This window comes from Pieris napi, chromosome 12 (assembly GCF_905475465.1).
Source record: "Pieris napi chromosome 12, ilPieNapi1.2, whole genome shotgun sequence".
Classification (NCBI taxonomy): Eukaryota; Metazoa; Arthropoda; class Insecta; order Lepidoptera; family Pieridae; genus Pieris; species Pieris napi.
Window position 1 is genome coordinate 122,526 of NC_062245.1, and position 20,453 is coordinate 142,978.

Below are 20,453 nucleotides of genomic sequence, written 5' to 3' on the forward strand. Positions count from 1 at the left end.
ACGCGTCCAGCCATCGCGTGCTCGCCGCCGCTGCTCCTCCGTTCTGCACTTATAACGAATAGAATATCGCCAAAGCGATGAAATAAATTTGCGCAAGTAGCAAACTTTACCCCTAAACGTTTTACTAAAAGTGCTCTCGCGCTTATATTAACCGCATCGCATTCAAAAGCAGAGTCGAATGGTAATTGATACCGCGTTTAGCCCTTTCAAAGACTCGGGGTTGTCGCTCATTGTGCTCGCGTCGTGAATGAGATCGTGCGGGCGAGTTTTTTATCGTGTCAGCTGCGCAAGTGGAACCCTATTGTGCCACGACCGCGACACTTTGGATTAACAATTATTTTAATACAATTTTATTATCATCCCACTTCGCCATACGGTGTTTTTTTGCTTTTACGATTGATACATTATGCGCAGGGTTGTCTACGATGAGATATAGGCAACAGAGTAGGTACGACGATAATGTTGTTGTGACAAAACGCAATATTGTTAAACTTTATTAATATTAACAATGTTACACCTATATTTTAATTTAAAAAAGTATCTTATTTACTTTAATACCTCATAAAAATATTAAAGAGGCCCGAGAAAGTCTTCTTTAATCAAAACCATTGACGACATAATAAAATCAAAATAATCCTCTAAAGTAAATATTCCAATCACGAAAGCACATCTCGTGTAGTGGTGGCCCTGTGATAAGTCGCCGCGGCTCTGCTCGTTGGCCCCTCGGTTAATTTATCTCTTTTATTCATTAGATGTTGTTATTGTTTGTGTGTATGTCTGCGTCCGCCGAGCCGTGAGCCGTGAAATCGCATCAACTCGACAGCTTATATACATAGATTAGAACGGAACGATCGCGATTTATCGCTAATGTGCTACCGTTACCTATTCGATCGTGACTAATCGGGTTTAAATGGATTTTCTATCGATTTATTTTATTCTAACATATAACTCTGTTATTTACCTATATATATATTGTTTGGTAGTACCATTTTTATTTCCTTATTTAAACTCTTTGAAAGGGGATAGTTTTGTAATTTTAAATGTTTTAGATTTATATAACAAGAAAGAAAACTAATTTCAATATTTTTTGGTAGTGAATATAAAAAAAACTTCTTCGAATTCAGATTATGTAGTGATTATATTAGCTGGGGAGCCCAAGAGGGGATTTTGGGATTTACTCCAGCGTGGCAGATTAATATCCAGGGAGATACCTTGTACCCGGTTAAGTATCTCTGCCAAATATGAGCTCCATATATACGGCCGCCCGTCAAGGATAAAGGATCAGATTAGTAAAAAAAATTTAAAGAAAAAACTTTTTAACCGGATTAAAGTTATGTATTATTATAAATTTACAATTATTTAACATAATTTTATAATTAACCGTAATTTAAAAAAAAAGTTAATGATCAGACTTTCTCGAGCGCATCAGATTAAGGTAGACTAAGTCAATTACTGGACTGGGCACATGACGAGAGATAGCAGGTTGAAATGGACAAAAATAATTACAGAATGGCAACCACGTGATGGAAAAAGGAAAAGAGGAAGACCGACCAAGAGATGGGCAGACGATATTAAGATAATAGGAGGCACAACTTGGACAAGAAGAGCTAATAACAGAAAAGAATGGAAACAGCTGGAAGAGGCCTACGTGTCACAGGACACGCTGATCACCAAAAGCGGGTCATATGATGCATTAGATTAAGTTTTATTTTATTTATGTGTTAGAATTAAGTGTTTTTTATGTAACTTAAATAATTGTTATTACATTGTATGGGGGTCAGCAATAAAGGCTAATCAATCAAGTCAATTACATGCTAAGAAGTGTATATTTCATTAATCTGACAATTTGCAAGTAACGTAAAGAAAGGGGAGGGCTGCAAAGTTCGACATTCTCGAGCGTGGCTGATTTTTTTTATTTTGAAGGAAATAATTCAAGGATGACGAAAAATATATAATCTGACGATTTCCACAAACCGAAGTCAGAAAAATTCGTGGAAAAAGTTTAATACGTGCGGCTGCGTGATGCCTATATTAGTTTTAAAATATTAACTATGAGTGTATTAACATACAGTGTGTATTTTGTGGTGAAACTACTTTGCAAAAATCGATAAAATTTACATTATAAACATTAGAAAAATGTATAAATTTTTTAGAATATCGTCGAAGTATACCGGTTCTTCCGGTTATTTTTTATTCTTTTTAAGCATTTTTTAAAATTATTATATTATAAATACAAGTTCTACTTGAACAACATACACTTTTTGCTATTTTCAGAGCTTATGAATCAATTAAATTCAATGATTAAAAAAAAATTTTTTTTTAATTATCAGATTAGGCGAATCACTCCAGATAATCGTCAGGTTATGAGACATCACGTCTAGGACATAGATCTTCATCTTACGCGCTTGAGTATGTCAAAATGGCGATTCTAATAATTATGTTTTTTGCACATTCTAATAACGACCGCGAGTTTGCGTCACATCCAAATCGTCAGATTATTAGATGAGAGCTTTTTTATAGGTTTACTTAACACCCCCTCAGAAAATCTTTTTTTTGCATTTTCAACCCTTACGTGCGACCACCCCCACCACGCAAACAATCAGATTAACATACGTACATTATTAAAAATACGTAGAACATGGATGCTATCAATATCTGATGCGCTCGAGTATGTCCATGGCACAGTTTTTGTTTAAATTTTTGAAAGTCTATAGCAGCTCCCCGCACCGATGAAAAGCTATACATTATATAACATTTTTAGCTTCGTAACCCAATAGGTCTCTATGACGATCGAGTAAATCCCCATTTAGCATCGAGAGCTCCCCTACTATATTATATTATGTCGGTTAAATACATTTAAAATATATAATAATAATTAAACCACTTTATTTCAAATACTTTCCATTTAAATGCATTTATATTTCTATCATCTCGTTCTTTCTATAGATCCTCCAAATCCCGCCATTTCTGTCTACACTCTCTGCCAGGTACCACCTGCTGTTTCCTTAATTTGGCCTATCCACCTTCTAAATTGTCTTCCTCTTTTGCGTTGAAAAGATTCCTTTTAATAATAAGCTTAGCTTTCTTATGTCAATTTCTTTTATTTGTTTCATAGATATTGTCTGACAGAGGTACGAGTATTTAGCTCATATTCTATAAGTGTTGTTTAATAGAATTATTTCCTTTCTGAAATTGGTACATTACTTTGGTGTTCTCGGCATTTATTCTAAAACCGACAATCCTGCTTTCCAAGCCAATTTCTGTGACCATCCTCTCCAATTCATCGCGTGTTGAGGCAAATGAAATCAAGTCATGTGCATACGTAAGTGGGTCAATCTTTCGCCGCTTATTATGTCCATTTTATCCCAACATAGCTTTCTGAATATTTCCTCCAGAACCGCCGTAAACAACTTTGAAGACCGAGGGTCCCCGTCTTACTCCTCGTCCAATATATATTATCCCACCTCGTTTATCCTCCCATTTTTACTCTTGTTTTACCATTTTTATATATATTCCTGATACTTTTTATATATTTATTGTCTAGAGTCAAACGCCTTAGAATAATCAACAAAGGAAAGGTTTGGGAGATTATGAGATTATAATATATATCTACTTAAATTTAATTACTGATAAAGGACCCATTTTTCCTCAAACATCAATTTGTTCATGTATCTAATGTTAACAATAAAACAAAATGCTAATTTATAATATACTAGCAGACCGGCCAAGCGTTGCTGTGGCTAAGGTTTTTGTTATATTACATAGTAGTAAACTATTCAAGGGAAACGATAGGAGAACACCAGTCATGGGGACCACCATGCTTTATTGGTGGTTATGCCATTAAATTGTAGCTTTTGTGAAACGTTGGTACTTTCAACAAAGCGCCATCTGTTAGAATTGTGACTATCAAATAATGAACAAATATATTGCAACAAAATAATATTACGGGTATAAATTGAGATGTTAGCTATGACAAACAACGTGACACGTAATTTATATATACTAGAAGAAGATGTGTAAGATTATAGTTTAATTAGCAAGCTAAGCGACATCTAGGGGTAACTATATGCATTATTTCGCTTTGTCTAATATGGGCGTAAAGGTTTCTTAATGGGAGAAAAGATGTCGTTATTTAAAATAATACGAATACGAATAAAAAGTGAAAACTGAAATCAGACCCAGGCAGGTGAGTGTATATTTAGAATATTCATCAGGCGCAACTTTATACATAATTATTGTTGTAATGTGAGATACATCTTTGTACATAGTTTATTTAAATGTTAAGTGTTAAGAAATAATAAAAAAACTATGGGAAGAATGCTCTTGAACATTGGGTATGGAAACATTGAACTGGTTTTTTTCTATTCAAAGATATCGACACAAGCTTCTAAAAACATTTTTTTTAATAAGGCATTACCATTACCATAATATACTGGTATGTAACTACGAACCTCATCTCATTTTTATTACATTTCACCTGAAATGTTGTCTTGCTATGTTTTAAAAGATTTAACAGGGCAATTACCATTTAAGATGCCCAGGACTATTGGCTGATCTAACGTTTGACCAACCTTCTATAGTAGACGTCCTGACTTCTACAATATTAGGTCAGGGTCAGTGTTCGCTAGGTAAGTAATATAAGTTTTAGATTTTCATTTATACTGGCCGAGTCGTTCACTGGAGAATGGACAATTTAATTATGTACTATTTACTCGTTGGCATATTTATGCATAACTTCGATCAATTGTTTATTGTAAATAGCATGGAATAAAACAAATGCTGTTATCTATTTTCATTGATTTAATAGACATGTAGGATTACATATACATATTTATTTCATAAAACTATATTATATGCATTAATTTATCCGCTAAATGTGTTCTAATAGTGATCCGTGAACAAACAACAATTACATTACAATATTATGTACCGTGTTAGCTACAACTAAGTAAGGGGCGGTTTTTCAAACCGATTTCGGTTGACGTGTCGCTACGACGAACGACGGATAAAGTTGCGTTTCACGTGGGATTGATTTCTATTTAGTGTTATTTTGTTAAATCTCGTGAGACACCGACGAATATAACGTTTTATAATGAGATGATTCTCAAGCTTATTCGATTTTATCGATGGCGAGCGAAAAGAACAGGAATCTGGTCAGACTTCTTCGACCCCGGCGTCGATACAACGAGCGATGTTCAGTTTTTCGGTCATTTGGAAGATGAGGCTAAATTAATGTTCAAAATCTTAACGTGCTCAAGAGAGCAATGTTCCCAGAAATTCAATATTCGCATCCTCGCAGGGCGGCTCGAATAGTCGACGACCTGCTCTTTCCGATCGACTCGATCGATGGTTCCCTCCGCACCTCCCGCCGCACACGTCACGGAGAGCGCTCTAAAGAGAGGTATTTCCGAACCAATACAATTTAGGGGCTACGAAAAAAGGCCGGCCATACCGCAAGACCATCGACGTCGCGGGTGTCCGTGAGCGGCGACCGGCCTTTTCTTTCGATTTAAAATAAAAACCGAATTCATCACTTTTGAAAAACCGTCCCCGACACAAAGTGAGATATCCTTCGCCGACATCCGACAACACCTCGCGGGAAGCGACACGATAACTATATTTTATGGCAAGACTACTCGTGGTCCTCGGCTTCGGGGACGCTCGTACCTTCATCTTTGGCTTTTTAATCTCTTTAGTACGGCTATTGCGCAGGATTCTTTTCGTTCCCGAGGTATCTTTAAATTTTTTCGTGACGGTGGGAATATCGACAGTGGATAAGATATTGTCACCTCGGCCACGATTCTCCGATCTGCCGTCGCCGGAAGCGAAACGCCGGAACGGAGAGTCAAAGTTCACTGGATTAGGTCGATGCCATTTCTCTAAAGACTATACAATCAAAACACGCCGTACTCGGCGCGTAACACGAATAAGTAAGCGTCATTATCATATATCATTATATATATCGAACAACAAGAATAATAATAAACATCTAATCGTCATCAAATCAATCAACAAAATTAATAAAAATGCATACAAATATTGTATTAATTAGGTAACTTTATATATAAACTCTTGTCATCTTATAAAATCTCTGGTCTCTTATAAATTGCAAAACAAAAATAAAACATCTGAGTAAAAGCGTAAGTAATATTAAGCTTCGTGTGATTTGGCACAAAACCTCTATTTCAATAAATTAAAAAAGATCTCACTCCAAAGCGTACGTAACTCATCAAACGGACTGCTCCGCGGGCTCCGAACAATAAACCGAACTCGACACAAAACAGTCATAAAAACGACTTAAAGTATAAAATTGTAAAAAGGAAGAAGGTCTCGGGCGATTACCCGTAACGATAAATAATTAATTGTAAAGTCGTCAAGAGTCAAAAGAAGAGACGCCCGAGCCTTTACGGTAAACCGCGAATAAAATTCTTCTACTTACACAGCTATCGTAATACTTAAAATTAACAAATCGTAAATAAATCGACAAAAATGTAAAGATTCCAAAAAATCGAATCTCAAACTTTGCTTTTCGGTCGGAAGGTGAGACGCGCGGACGACGCGTTTCTTAAATATTAATATAATTATATGCGCCATTCGATAATTCGATAAAGCGATCGCCGACCGACGGCTAGGTCGAAGAGAACGGAGACTCGATCGGATCTAAAAGCTTTCGAGGTACTCGAGCCAATTTCCAAAACGAGAAGTGAGAACGAACGGTGAATTCTTTCGACCGACCTGCGGCCGGGAAACGATTAAATTAAGCCCTAACACGAGACACACATCGAACCCATAGGCCATTTCTTACAAAGTAGAGGCGGGGGCGGCCGAAACTACGATCTACGTAAAGTATTCGAGATCCAGGAGCACGTCGATCCCCGGCCGCGGGCTTCGGCGAACGGGGACCGCGCACTCGCTGCGACTCTAAAAGCTATCGCGACCCGCGTCGGGGGCGACACCGAATTAAATAAATTATAAAAGAATCGGACGACGACGCTAACACTACGTAAAGCCACCCGTCCGGGCCGACTTCGCTCGCTCCTTACGACTAAACCTTTGGTATCGACTTAACTATAATAAATAATACTTCCCGGGGCCGCGAACGGCTCGACGGTTTGTGATAAAACGTAATAAAAAACAACAACGGCGCTCCGAACGCACTCGGAGTACCGAAACACATTATTATGGCAAACGACGTCTCGAACGACCGAACGCGAGAAGGCGGATAGGACACTGAGTATTATGCGAGATGCGCCTCCGCCCCACGCCCGGAGAAGCGGATTCGGACTTTCGTGACCCTCCGGGGACCGAGAGACGGAGACGGAAGGTGCTCCGGGCGACCCGTTCGGCACCGGCGCACACAAATGGGGCTTCAAACGACCCTTCGAAGAAAACTCGAACGGACGCCGAAAGAGAGGCCGAGACCCCGAGGCGCGTTCGGGCGACGCGTCGCATTAGTTCAATATTTACAACAATCAATAATTGCTCAACTCTTCATATTCATCTTCGAGGAAAATATACTTTTTTAACAGACTAGGAGCACAAGATTTTTTTCCTTTTTTTATTATAATCGCGATCGCGGAGATCTCTCGCGGTCGCCGACGTCGCGGACCGTCTTCGGGTCGATCCGGAGAGACGACCGCGAGAGGAGACTCCGGCGGCCCCGACCGCGAAGCGCTCGACCGAGGACGGCGCCTCCTCAACCTAAGCTAAGACAAAACAAACGGCGACTCCGGCTCCACGAGCCGTGACTAGAAAGGCGCCCTCGGCGGACGGCGGCCGACTCTCACTGGGGCGGACGCTCGTCGCGCTGCGGGTTGAAGTCCGCGTTCACGAACGAAAATCCTTGGAACTCCTCCTGGAAGATGTCGAACGACGGTTTCAGCGGATCGTCACGTGCGCCGAGAGGACGGACGGCGGTCGAGCCGGCTCACCTGGTTGATGGCCCGCAGGACGTCGTGCGGCACGGGCGTCAGCGCCGGCTCCTCCTTGGTGAACTCGGCGTCGAAGTTGGCGGCGTCGCGGCGGCCGCGCGTCTTGGGGCGGAAGGGCGGGCGCAGACGCCGGGCGGCCAGGGCGTCCCAGTCGACGTCCCGGAAGAAGGCGTGCGCCAGGATGCCCGAGGAGCCGCCGGCCACGCCCAGCCGCCGCGCCGGGTTCTTCGTCATGAAGCCCTTGAGCAGCGACACGGCGTCCTTGGACAGCCACACGGGGTACAGCACGTCGTCGTGCAGGATGCTCTCGAACAGGTCGTCCTCGTTGTCCGCCTCGAAGGGCGGCTGCCCCGCCAGCATCTCGTACACGAGCACGCCCAGCGCCCACCAGTCCACCGACGGGCCGTACTCCAGCTCCTGCAGGATCTGGGGACCGAGCGCTCGGTGAGGACGCGAACGGGGCGAACCGCGGGCGCTCGCGGCGCTCCCCGACGGCACTCACCTCGGGCGCGATGTAGTCGGGCGTCCCGCAGAACGTGGTCGTGGTGACTCCGTCTGCAATGAGAAGAGAGCCGTAGCGTGAGAGCGTCGGAGATGGACGGAGCGGCGAAGGGAAGGGCGTACCTATGATGCCCTCCTTGCACATGCCGAAGTCGGCGAGCTTGCAGTGGCCGTCGCTGTCGAGTAAAATGTTGTCGAGTTTGAGATCTCGGTAGATGACCCCGTGCGAGTGAAGGAACTGCAGGGCCAGCGTCACCTCCGCCGCGTAGAACCTGGCCCGCGGCTCGTCGAACTTCCGAGCCCGCTGTATCTGGAACATGAGATCCCCTCCGTCCACGTACTCCATGACGAAGAACAGCCTCTCGGGCGTCTGGAAGGCGCAGTACAGCGCCGTGAGGAAGGGATGGCGGGCGGCCAAGGCCAACACGCGCCGCTCCGTCAGCGTGCACTCGACGTCGTCGTCCTGAATGATCACGTCCTTCTTCAGGACCTTCACCGCGTACACCTGGGGATCGTTCGGACGTTAGTCGTTCGCTCTCGACGCTCGAGGGACGTCGTCGTGTTTAGGTTTACCTCGTCGGTGCCCTTCTTCTCGGCCAGCATGACCTTCCCGAAGGAGCCCTTGCCCAGCACCTTGATGAAGTGGAAGTCGTCCAGGGACACTTTCCCGCCCTCGCACTCCGCCCCGCCCGACCCGCCTGCGACGCGTCAAACGGCCGTTACATATACAAATATCGTTCGGAAGTACACGGGACCATAAAAACCAATGAAAATATCAAAAAACCTTCATTGAACCCGAAAATATCTTCCAGCTCGTCCCACGGGGACCGCCGCGTCCGCTGCCCGGGGACACCTGCGCGGGAAAGACGGTCGCAACAAAACAAAAACAACAAGTTTTAGCAACACCTATTGAAATAAATTATTTAAGGCTATTTAGAAGAATAGGTATCGCTAATAGAGATAAATGATAAAAAAGGCCAAAAATGTGCAACGTCCCGCCACCGAAGCGCCCGTAGCCCTAGCCCGTAAGGAAAAGTGAAAAAACCTTCGAAGTTGGTGAAAATGTCTCTGAGCTCCATCCACTGCGAGCCCCACAGCGCCACGCCCTCCTCCTCGGCTAAAGGCCACACATTCACAAGGTCAAGCGTCACGAGGACGGCCGAGGGTGCGATGTCCGACAGATGTAATACAATTATTTAATCATCTTTTTGAAATTATACTTCTTTAGGCGCGTTATGAAAAATTGATGAGAGTGAAATTTTACGATGCGCGCGCACCGTGACACAAAATTAACAGAATTAAGTTAGTGGCGCATGTTGGCACGCACGCCGCCTCTGTTCACTGTGTATTTATAATATTTATCCACATGCTTTGAGTTTCTACATTTAAAACACGTGTTTTCATTTTGTTTTCATTATACAAATGCGAATTTTATATGTGCGGCTGAATTATAATCAGTGATTTAAATTGAATATTTAAATCAATACTAATTAATATTAGAAAATAATAATAAATATAAATATAATATTAATAAATATTTATTTATTTAATTTTTCAAATGAAAACTGAACCTTATTGACTATAATGACTCCTTTGCCAGTCTTTGATTATTTAATTGTAATTAATTATTTGCATGCAATCAAAAACTATTTTTAATAATGCCAAAAAAGTATAACTTCTTACGCGCGTACATAAGTACACGCACCCTTTTTTTTAGTGTGAGTGATTAATGAATGATTAATGAACAAATCAATGAACGACCCGTCTTAAGATATGATATGACCCACAAAATAAGTCGTACCTCTCTCGTCCCGTCTGTCGTCCTTGCCGTCTTCGGGAATGAAATCGGGTGCGCCTTCCAACATGGGCGTGTTCAAGTACTGAAAGTGACATTCGTTTTTACATGTTTTTAGTTTACAAAGAACCGCAACCGTAACTAGACTACCTTGGAGGCTCTGGGACGAGGGTTCTTGTCCGGGGTGATGCCCATCTCGCTGAGGATGGCGGCCATGGCCTTGGTGTTGATGCCGCAGTTGTTCGCCACGTTCTTCTGACAGCGCTTGTGCACGTTGATGGAGCACACTGAAACAGTCGCGTCACCCGTGACCACGTGGTCGCATCCCAATATACGGAAGAAGAGCGAGGGCGTACCTTCGCACTGCAGGCCCTGCTTGATGAGCCCGTAGAGCAGAGAGCCGCAATGGTCGCAGAAAGTGAACCTCTTGTACGAGTGCACCACGAAGCGGTGAGGCACGTTGACGCTGAAGCGCTGTCCGCCCGACACGCTCTGCTGCAAAGCGGACTCATTTCTCTTTACAAAATTATTGTTATATCTTAATATATATATTTCTTGTGTGCGTGTGTATGTGACTGAACTCCTCCTAAACGACTGGACCGATTTTGATGAAATTTTTTGTGTGTGTTCAAGGGGATCTGGGAATGGTTTAGATTCACAAATCAGCCCGCCAGATGTTAAGGGTAGTCCACCCCTAATTTTTATTTTTTTATTTATAGATAAAATTTTATTTTTTATTTTTTTTATGTTACAGAATTAAAAAATACATACAACCCCTAATTTTCAACCCTCTACGATCAACCCCTATTTTTTATTATAAATGATAAACATGGCAAAACGACGTTTGCCGGATCAGCTAGTATCTATGGATATTGCATAAATGCTCGGCCGATCGATTGATGCTCCCGTAAGTGCCACTTCTCGTCTATACTCATTAAAATACTACGCATAAATTTTGTACGAAAATGTGCCATTTGACAGAATAAAAATAAAGAGTTTTTGAGAGTCATCACTATTAAACTTGGCATTAAAAAGCGTTTATTTATGCCTTTGCCTGTTTATTTCTGTCCACTTTTGAAAAAAAAATGTGGATGATTTCATTAAGAAAATGATTGTTAAGTGCCTATCTGACATCTAATTCGTTGTTTAATCTAAAATAGGAAATGTATTGTTTTTGGAACGAAGTTCCTTATCGCGCGTTGTGAAAGGGGGCTAGACGGAAAAATTCTTACGAAAAGTTGTCACGACACTTTTTTGCTATTTGCTATTGTAATACACCGGTTCTTGTCCGATCACCGAAGTTAAGACACGTCGGGCGAGGTCAGTACTTGGATGGGTGACCGCCTGGAAACACCTCGTGATGTTGCCTTTTTTTTTCGTGAAAACTTAGTGAACTAATATAACAACGAGAACACCTTATACAAAGAGATGAACCAGATGAGACTGAATTAAAATATCTGAACCACGAAATACGAAATATGCTTATTAATAATTGTGCCACTTAATTTTATATTTAGGTTATTTTACTATTTAATCCCAGCGTAGCACAAGGACATCATACTTCTTCCTCTTCTAGATTCCTGGTCTCTTAAAACTTTAATAGACGATGAATTATAATATTGGTGTCGAGAAAATCTATCATACTGTTATGATACCATTAAAAATATAAATTAATCGAAAGGAACTTCGTTCCATCCGGGTGTCCCTTGACACCTCTCAAGTTTTTTATTGTACATGTATGTATTTTTATACCATAATTGTTGTATATTTTAGAAAAGATAGCTTGTAATATACTGTAGATATAGCATTATATACGACGTGGTGAACTTTAATAAAAAAACAAGTTTGATAATTAAGGCCTTAGTACGGCATTAGGACTGGGGCGACACCATCTCGACTGGCGTTTTGGCGGGTTCTTGAATCAATGAATGTTGAATTTGATTTTTTAATACTTCACAGAATTAAAAATAATAATTTATAAAGTTTCTAAAGTCACTAATAAATATATTCTGAAATAGTTTTAAAATCTAGTCAAATAGCCCATGTATCACTATACATACTCTAATCGATGACTCGTGAGGTTGCCTAGAATGTATTAAATAAACATTTATGAAAACATCCCAATTTTAAATTCTAAATTACAAATCCGTCATCTTTTATTTTCGATACCAAATTCGATTCATCCCTATAATATACAACTTACGTCTTCTCGCATGCCGGGGCACTTCGTGACGATGGACGAGTGACACCGCTTGTGCACCACGCACGTGCAGACTGGAACACAAACGATTCCATCGCATAAAAAGAGAATAGGAAAAGAAATGCATTTACTAATTTATCGATATAAGATAATGTTATACAGACCTTGACACTGGTAGCCTTGTTTGCCGAGGCCCCTGGAAATAAAAAATGTTAAATTTTTGATGTTCAGAAAGAAGGAGACGACTCGACGAGTAGCGAGTGAAATTCACCAGATGAACTCTCGGCAGTGCGAGCAGAACGTGGGCTGGCGAAGGAAGGTGGCCATAAACTTGTGTCCGTTGACCTGATGAACCCTGCGACGCAAGGCTCCTCGACGCCGAGCGAAGCCTGCGCCCTCTTTGAACTCGCGCCGAGGCCCGCTCGCGGCCGCCGCACCCGCTGCTGTCATGTCAAAATAGAGAGACAGTATAAAACAAGCCATCAGAATTATTTTGTTTACAGATGAACATGAGACATGCTATTAGTATAACTTCAAAAACAAACCAGAAAATTTCAATAGATACCAACCTTGAGAATTCCACTTGAGATCAATTTTGAGATGAATTTTCCCCTGTGGCTCGAGATCCACCTTTAGAAAACAAGAAATTGTGGATGGTTAAACATGGTAACAAAAAGGTAAAACTTAATAAGGGTAATGGGACAACATGTACGGTAGACTAGCAAAAATCTATCATAAACAAGATATTCTTAAAATATGAATGACAGATTTGTGTACATAGCAGCTATTTAATATTTATAGTTAAAAGAAAACAAACTAAGGTGATTTTCTGTCACATGAATTTAGATTAAAGCCAATCCTGACTATAATGAATGAATAATTATTTTTGGAATTAAGGAAACACTATGTTTATTCAAAGCTGACTCACGGGATGAAAACAGGATGCAGCCGTGATCTGTGTCACATTACTGTCATACCTCGTTCATCCACACTTATAAAGAGGAAAGTTTATTTGTAATGAATAAACTTAAACATTGCTGAACCAATTTTAAAATGGAACTTAGTTTTTTATTATTATACAAATTTCAAATGTGCTTTAGAAGTAAAAAATTGGATATTTAAGATAAATATATTATATAAGATAAAAAGTTTTCAATGCTAGCTAATATTCATATAAAACACCAAAAAGCACATAGGCTATATTGTCACAGCTAAATACATAGATGTAGATACTTTTAAGAATGTAAATAATACTGCAAGTGCAGATATAAGGCATTTATTGGCAACATAGCGTTAGGTTATCCTAAGTGACACATGCATTTGTATTAACTACTTCACAAAATATTATAAAAACAATAAAAGAATATCTATATACAACAGATACAATATTACATTTTTGTGCATTTTAAAATAATATTCACATAATGTACACAAACATTTAAGACAACATTTTAATTAAGACTTCAAATAATAATACAACAATCTTGCTGATGTAGTTATGGTTTAAGATCTGATGTGCATCTTTTCATCATAGTTGTACGGTTCCTGGGTCAAAAGGATAATTTAAATAATAGAGGATACCATTTTCACTATATATCAATTACTCACATACAAATCAATAAATGAATTCTAAATAATTAAACACTCAACACTATTAATACTAAATGAATGCTGTGTACTGGTATGCTTTAGAAAATGCCTGCATCTGGCTATACTCCGAGGGAGTAACTCTACTATTAAGGTAAGCACCACACTTAATAAACTAAGAAAACCTGAGTGAGAAAAATGTACAGCCTTACCTTGTACAATAGTATAAACGGGACAAATACAAAAAAGGTATTTAGATAAAATGGTGTTACACAGTTACTTACGATTCTATAAGCAATGTCTATTTTTCAAAAAATATATTGCTTGGCAAAAAAGTTAGGCAACACCTACTAGCAATTTCAGAGTCAAGACTTAGCACTAAGTACGACTATATGGCAGAATGAACTAAGCCTTTATGTTATTAATAATAAATATATTATTACAGCAAGTAGTTTAAAAAGTTAGTTATAGTTACCCAAAAGTCCGTAGCATCCTTTTCTCTGTGCATAAGATCTTCAAAGGGAATTGTGCAATTAGCAACAAAGTCATCTGGGGGTATTGCAGCATCATGAAATACTGTGATGCATAGACTACAAATAAAATAAAAATCATTAAAGGGGAAATGTAATAAATAGACATTTTATTATTAGTATATTGTAAAAAAACAATACTCTCAACCATAGATAATTAGAATTGAATGTATACCTTATAAAACCCTAATAAAACAAGAGTTCAAGAGACAATGTGTTTATTAGTAAATAGTAATATACATACTTAGTGGCACTTTGAACTTCATGTGAAAATGTTTCGTTCCAAACAGGGTCAAATGTTTTGGGTTTCGTAGTGGAGCGGTCTAAATGATGTTCATCTGCATCGATAGACACATAGGGATCTATCGGCTGATCGTCTGCAAATTTATCATATATATACAAATAGCACCAACACCCAGGCCATGACCCCCCATGCAAATTTAAGGATAAATGTTTAACATGATAGAGGTATGATAATTATGAGAATAGAATTATATATAACAAAAATGACGAATTGGTGTTTATAGTGCATGGTGAACTCACCAGGCTTCCCGAAGGTCATGTTGTGCCTTTTCTGAAAATCCGTCGGTCTAAGGCCAGTAGCCTCACACACCTTAACGCGCACCGTTCCACTGAACATGGTGGCGGAGACCAACGAGCCCGATCACCGAGACCGCACCGCCACACTTCACATCCACAATAGAAATCCAAAACGAAAACGAATCATTGAAGGTTTTTCATAATTTCTGCAGAAAAAGAAACTTGACAGTGTAGGTATAAAGATCCGCCATGGATGGATAGCATAGACTATAGATTGATTTTTTTTAGCATCTAAGATTATATAAATTCACAACAGATTAAAAAGTTGCTAACGGTCTTGTAATACTGCATTCTACTACCTTTATATGCACTGTGCACACGTTTGTTATGGTCGTAATCGGCAGAGCAACTAAATGACTCTTATTAAAAACATGCATCACAGCAGGTTGTATATTTCCCATCGTTTTTGACATGCTTACACTTGAGAACATTGGTGAAATATTCTGTGACTCTTGACCAGACAATATGAACCTCAAGTATAGGGATGTTGGTCCATCTATATCAAAGCATGGAATCTACTATGCCATAAAAAAAGCTTAGGTCTACATTTATCACCATCCTTAAAACAAAGAATACCAAAAATGCAATGCTATCGAACTATTTTACCTCAAAATGTGAATCGACACTATCCTACACCCAATATGGCTTACGAAGCGGTTTGGGAACAAAAGACGGCTCTCTTTGGCTATCAAGTGTTAATACAAAGATCTGACATGAACAGTAAATTCTGTTTTGTCGATTATGAGAAGGCGTTTGATAATACAACATGGTAAATCAATGGAAATAGTCCAGAGAATTGGCATAAATTATAAGAATTCATTAAAAACCTAAGTATATTGGAAGCAAAGTGCTAATATAAGAGTGAACGGCAATTCATATTTGCTATTTAACTTGTATGCCGATGCAATATTTTCAGAAGCCCTAGATAAATGTCCAAATGGCAGAGACATTTATGACAAACTACTGAATAACTTAAGATACATTGATGACTCGATCTTCATGGTAGAGAGCTTCGATGTCTACAGCCGAACACCGGAGCTGTTCACGCAACTTATACACCTTTACAATCAAACCTACGAACGTGTCTCGCAAAAATCGATATCATTCTAGGCACAGTGATTGGTGAAAATGGGTGACAACAGCATCGAGATCCGTTGTAGAAGTGAACAAGCATGAAAAGCGTATCGAAACTATAAAAGAACCTAGGTACTTTGTGACAGGTGCAAAACTTAAAGGGCGCTATGCGCGAAATTACGTTTCCTCTGTGCTGCTCTACGGCGTAGAATCTTGGACGACGACATAGACTGAGTCCAAAAAACTGGAAGCGTTTGAGATCTGGCTTTATAAACGAATGCTTAAAATATTTTGGACAGACTTCATACGAAATACAACCGTGCTGGACAGAATGCAGAAGAACAAAGAAGGCTTATGATGGTTAAGGAGGAAACTTAAATATTTCGGACACGTCAAACGTAACAACAAAAAGTACCAGTTCCTTCAACTAATCATACAAGGCAAACTGGTAGGTATAAGAAGATCGGGCCGCAAACGCACATCTCGGTTGATGAATATTAGACAGTGAACCAAGCTTATAATATTTTATATACGCGATGGATAGCTGGTTACCTGTTACCGCTATAGTCTTATTATAGGCACCAGCCCCTCACAAAGTTGGTCAATACTGCAGCATGTAAGCTTGTAAAATGCAATATTGCGAAGAGACAAATAGTCCAGTCAAATTATGGCTAAAAACGGGTTAAATAAACATGAGCGAACACAGTTTGGGGATTTTGAGGATCGATAGGGGGGTGTATTCTGAACATAAATTCCAATTTGAGGGGTTGTACTGAGGTCAGCTCAAGGTCATTTCGATGGAAACGCGTTTAATTCGATATCTCGAGAATGGTTAGTGTTAGGCGAAAAATTGTAGAGACCTTTCCTTTTCCTAACTAAATTTACTAACTTTTTTATTTGAAACTTTTTTTTATAACATTAATATTTTTCAAGTTATTACTCCCGCAAGGCAGAAATTTTACTTTTTTTTCAATTTTTCGTCGTTTTCTCCCCAACCATTCAATTTTATTAAATTTTACTGATCATCGAAGTGTAGATCTTTTAATTATGAACAATTTTGTTCTAAAACTTTTTTCCGTAATGCCAATACCTTCGGAGTTATAGATTACTTTACCGAGCGAAATCCGCGCCACTGTCGCAATATAAAAAAGTCAATCGATTAAACTACATATTTAAAAATTAGGTATTTAATTTAGGTAAATTTGGGTAAGAAGTAAATTAAAAATTTAAACTGTTTCACACATTTATTGATAGAAAAATAGGTTATAAAATTCGGAATATTAAGCACCCGAGGTCGATGGAAGTGATTCGTGAATATTCGTGGTCCTGACGGTATCGGGGCATACGTCGTCCTAAATTATCCGGAGCTGGTTTCAATGACATCGCTATCGGCTAATAATAACTGATTAATTATCATTATTAATCATATATTATGATTAATAATGATAATTACTGAGATCGATTGCGTGCAAATGCAAAACCAAATGCGGCAAAGCGTGCGGATGCAGAAAGGCCGGCCTCTTTTGCTCAGTGATTTGCACCAATTGCCAAGAGAACTATTGTTCGAATGTCGCGAACGTTATCGACGATGATGATCTTGACGCAATGGACGAGGATGACGTATGCCCCGATCCCGTCAGGACCACGAATATTCACGAATCACTTCCATCGACCTCGGGTGCTTAATATTCCGAATTTTATAACCTATTTTTCTATCAATAAATGTGTGAAACAGTTTAAATTTTTAATTTACTTCTTACCCAAATTTACCTAAATTAAATACCTAATTTTTAAATATGTAGTTTAATCGATTGACCTTTTTATATTGCGACAGTGGCGCGGATTTCGCTCGGTAAAGTAATCTATAACTCCGAAGGTATTGGCATTACGGAAAAAAGTTTAAGAACAAAATTGTTCATAATTAAAAGATCTACACTTCGATGATCAGTAAAATTTAATAAAATTGAATGGTTGGGGAGAAAACGACGAAAAATTGAAAAAAAAGTAAAATTTCTGTCTTGCGGGAGTAATAACTTGAAAAATATTAATGTTAAAAAAAAAAGTTTCAAATAAAAAAGTTAGTAAATTTAGTTAGGAAAAGAAAAGGTCTCTACAATTTTTCGCCTAACACTAACCATTCTCGAGATATCGAATTAAACGCGTTTCCATCGAAATGACCTTGAGCTGACCTCAGTACAACCCCTCAAATTGGAATTTATGCTCAGAATACACCCCCCTATCGATCCTCAAAATCCCCAAACTGTGTTCGCTCATGTTTATTTATTTCGTAATTTGACTGGAGTAAAATCAACTTTATTATTATTATGTAATTGTAGTTTCCAAATTAAAACACGCGTCAGAAGAACAAAACTTACCCAAAGTTCAACATCCATCAAGTTCCTATTAAACTAGTAATTCCTTCTAAAGTATATTTTTAACTAAATCTGTAGGCAAGCTATTATTTTCGTATGACAAATTCAAATCACATGTTAAACTAATTTTTTTTTACTCTCGCTAATAAATCTTTGATTTGTAAACATGGTCGGTCAAACATAAGAAACCCCGCCGAGTTTCTTAACTTGTTCTTTTCAGAGCGTTCTTAAACATAGTTTTAAGTGTCGCTTAAGCTTTTTTTTTTAAATATTATGGCAATAATTTTAACTTTATGCCAGTTTCATGTTAAAGGTTGTGAAACTACACTCGAGAAAGACATCAAAAGGAAATAAAGGGATAAGCTGGGTAAAAATAAAAATTTGTACACAAACATATCACATCTTAATATTATGATTGATTATGAAAGAAGATAATATATTATAATACAATAAAGGATAAAGCAAAAGACAGAAAACGGAACATGAAGTAATTGTAGATAAGGAATTCAGAAAAGAGGTGCGGTTATATTGGGAACAACAAAAGAAAATATGGTCGAGGTCACCAATATTTTCTCCACAATCGCAAATATTATCAATAAAACGAAGAAATGTTATCAATTTTCATGCCGATAATATTATTGGCATCATTAGAGATTAATGAAGAAAACACTATTTCAGAAAAATTTGTTGAATTTCTGATAATGCTACGCCACCATGGCCATCAAATCTATTATCACGCAAGCAGGTATATCCAGGGATCCTAAATAGGTACCCTGGCTGCAACCACGTCTCAGATAACGCGACAACAACAGGAGAATGTTTTCTTATCAAATATATTTAATCATGTTTCTTTGGAACAAAACTCTTGCAATTCCATTGAATTATCTTGCCATCCATTATTTTTAATAACATTAATTGATTTTACTTTTTCATTAATAGAGGCAACGTGGAACGGTTTGAGTAAGTTTGAGTTTATTAAAGTAGTTAATAATGGTAGTATCATTTCTAAGACATCAGATTTTTCTTCCTCTTTATTTTTGTGACCAACCAGAGCACTGCAATTTTAAGGCTCTGGAACTTGGAAGTCAATACATTACTATGAGCAACACGATCATAAACATGGCGACGTTTAGGAGGAGAGCGAGGTTTTGAAAATACTGTCTTTTTATATGAGGAATTAGTAGAATTATTTCGAGATACAGACTTCGCTGCGGAAGAATATGCGAGTTTTGAACTTCCGGAATTGTTGAACTTAATGCATCGGCGTATGAAGGCTTAATAGAAGGAAAATATTTACTGGCTTCGACATAAGACATGCAGCTCTGAGCCATTTTAACTTTGATTTCTGTGATCTGTCTGTCTCACAAATTCTGGATATGACTTATCTATCGCTGAATGGGACCCTTCGACTTCACACATTACACAGTATAGAGGATCTTCATATGACCTGTCACATGATACACTTATATGTTGACCTCCACAGTTATAACATATTGGAGTTTTAGAACGACATTGAACTTTGGTATGACCATAACGGCAGCATTTATAGCATTGTATCATAGGATAAATATACACATATCTCTACTGGAAGAGCATTATAGCACATGAAAATCCTTTTTGGTAAAACTTGCCCATCAAATGTTATTACAACTGATTCAGATTTCACCTTGCGATTCAAACTTCTTATTTTAAGTATTTTGCCGCAGCCTATAGGTACTGATACATTTTGTTGAACTTCCTCTACACTACCATCTACAGGGACCCCGCGAACTAGACCCATTCTTGTTACGCTGAAAGTGGGAATGAAGGCTTAACTTTTTCGTTTCCAAAAGATTGCAATTAAGAAAATTATTGGCGTGTTTA

At 38.9% G+C, this 20,453-nt stretch overlaps 1 protein-coding gene across 4 annotated transcripts; it reads right to left on the reverse strand.

Annotated features, from left to right (window-relative positions):
* Positions 1-4,780: 4,780 nt before the first annotated feature.
* Positions 4,781-15,338, reverse strand: LOC125054345 (protein kinase C). Of its 4 annotated transcripts, none has more exons than XM_047656167.1 (17): positions 15,088-15,338; positions 14,789-14,921; positions 14,490-14,604; positions 12,997-13,057; positions 12,699-12,867; positions 12,592-12,623; positions 12,431-12,501; positions 10,584-10,722; positions 10,378-10,514; positions 10,234-10,312; positions 9,478-9,549; positions 9,217-9,285; positions 9,006-9,130; positions 8,556-8,937; positions 8,434-8,486; positions 7,932-8,357; positions 4,781-7,855 (listed from the first exon to the last, which is right to left on the reverse strand). In XM_047656167.1, exons 1-17 carry the CDS (start codon positions 15,182-15,184, stop codon positions 7,784-7,786), a joined length of 2,232 nt encoding a protein of 743 aa, XP_047512123.1. In that variant the 5' UTR covers positions 15,185-15,338; the 3' UTR covers positions 4,781-7,783. The 4 variants fall into 4 exon arrangements, with proteins under 4 accessions (XP_047512123.1, XP_047512122.1, XP_047512121.1 ...); XM_047656166.1 differs by having other exon boundaries at positions 10,584-10,719; positions 12,699-12,870; XM_047656165.1 differs by having other exon boundaries at positions 12,699-12,870.
* Positions 15,339-20,453: the final 5,115 nt, after the last annotated feature.

Coding starts and splice junctions, on each gene's coding strand:
- LOC125054345 (XM_047656165.1), bottom strand. CDS start 15,184: ATGTTCAGTGGAACGGTGCGCGTTAAGGTGTGTGAGGCTACTGGCCTT. Junction 9,131..9,216: donor TATTTTCGGGTTCAATGAAG/GTTTTTTGATAT, acceptor GACGCGTCGCAG/GCGGGTCGGGCGGGGCGGAG. Junction 8,938..9,005: donor AGAAGAAGGGCACCGACGAG/GTAAACCTAAAC, acceptor AACGATCCCCAG/GTGTACGCGGTGAAGGTCCT.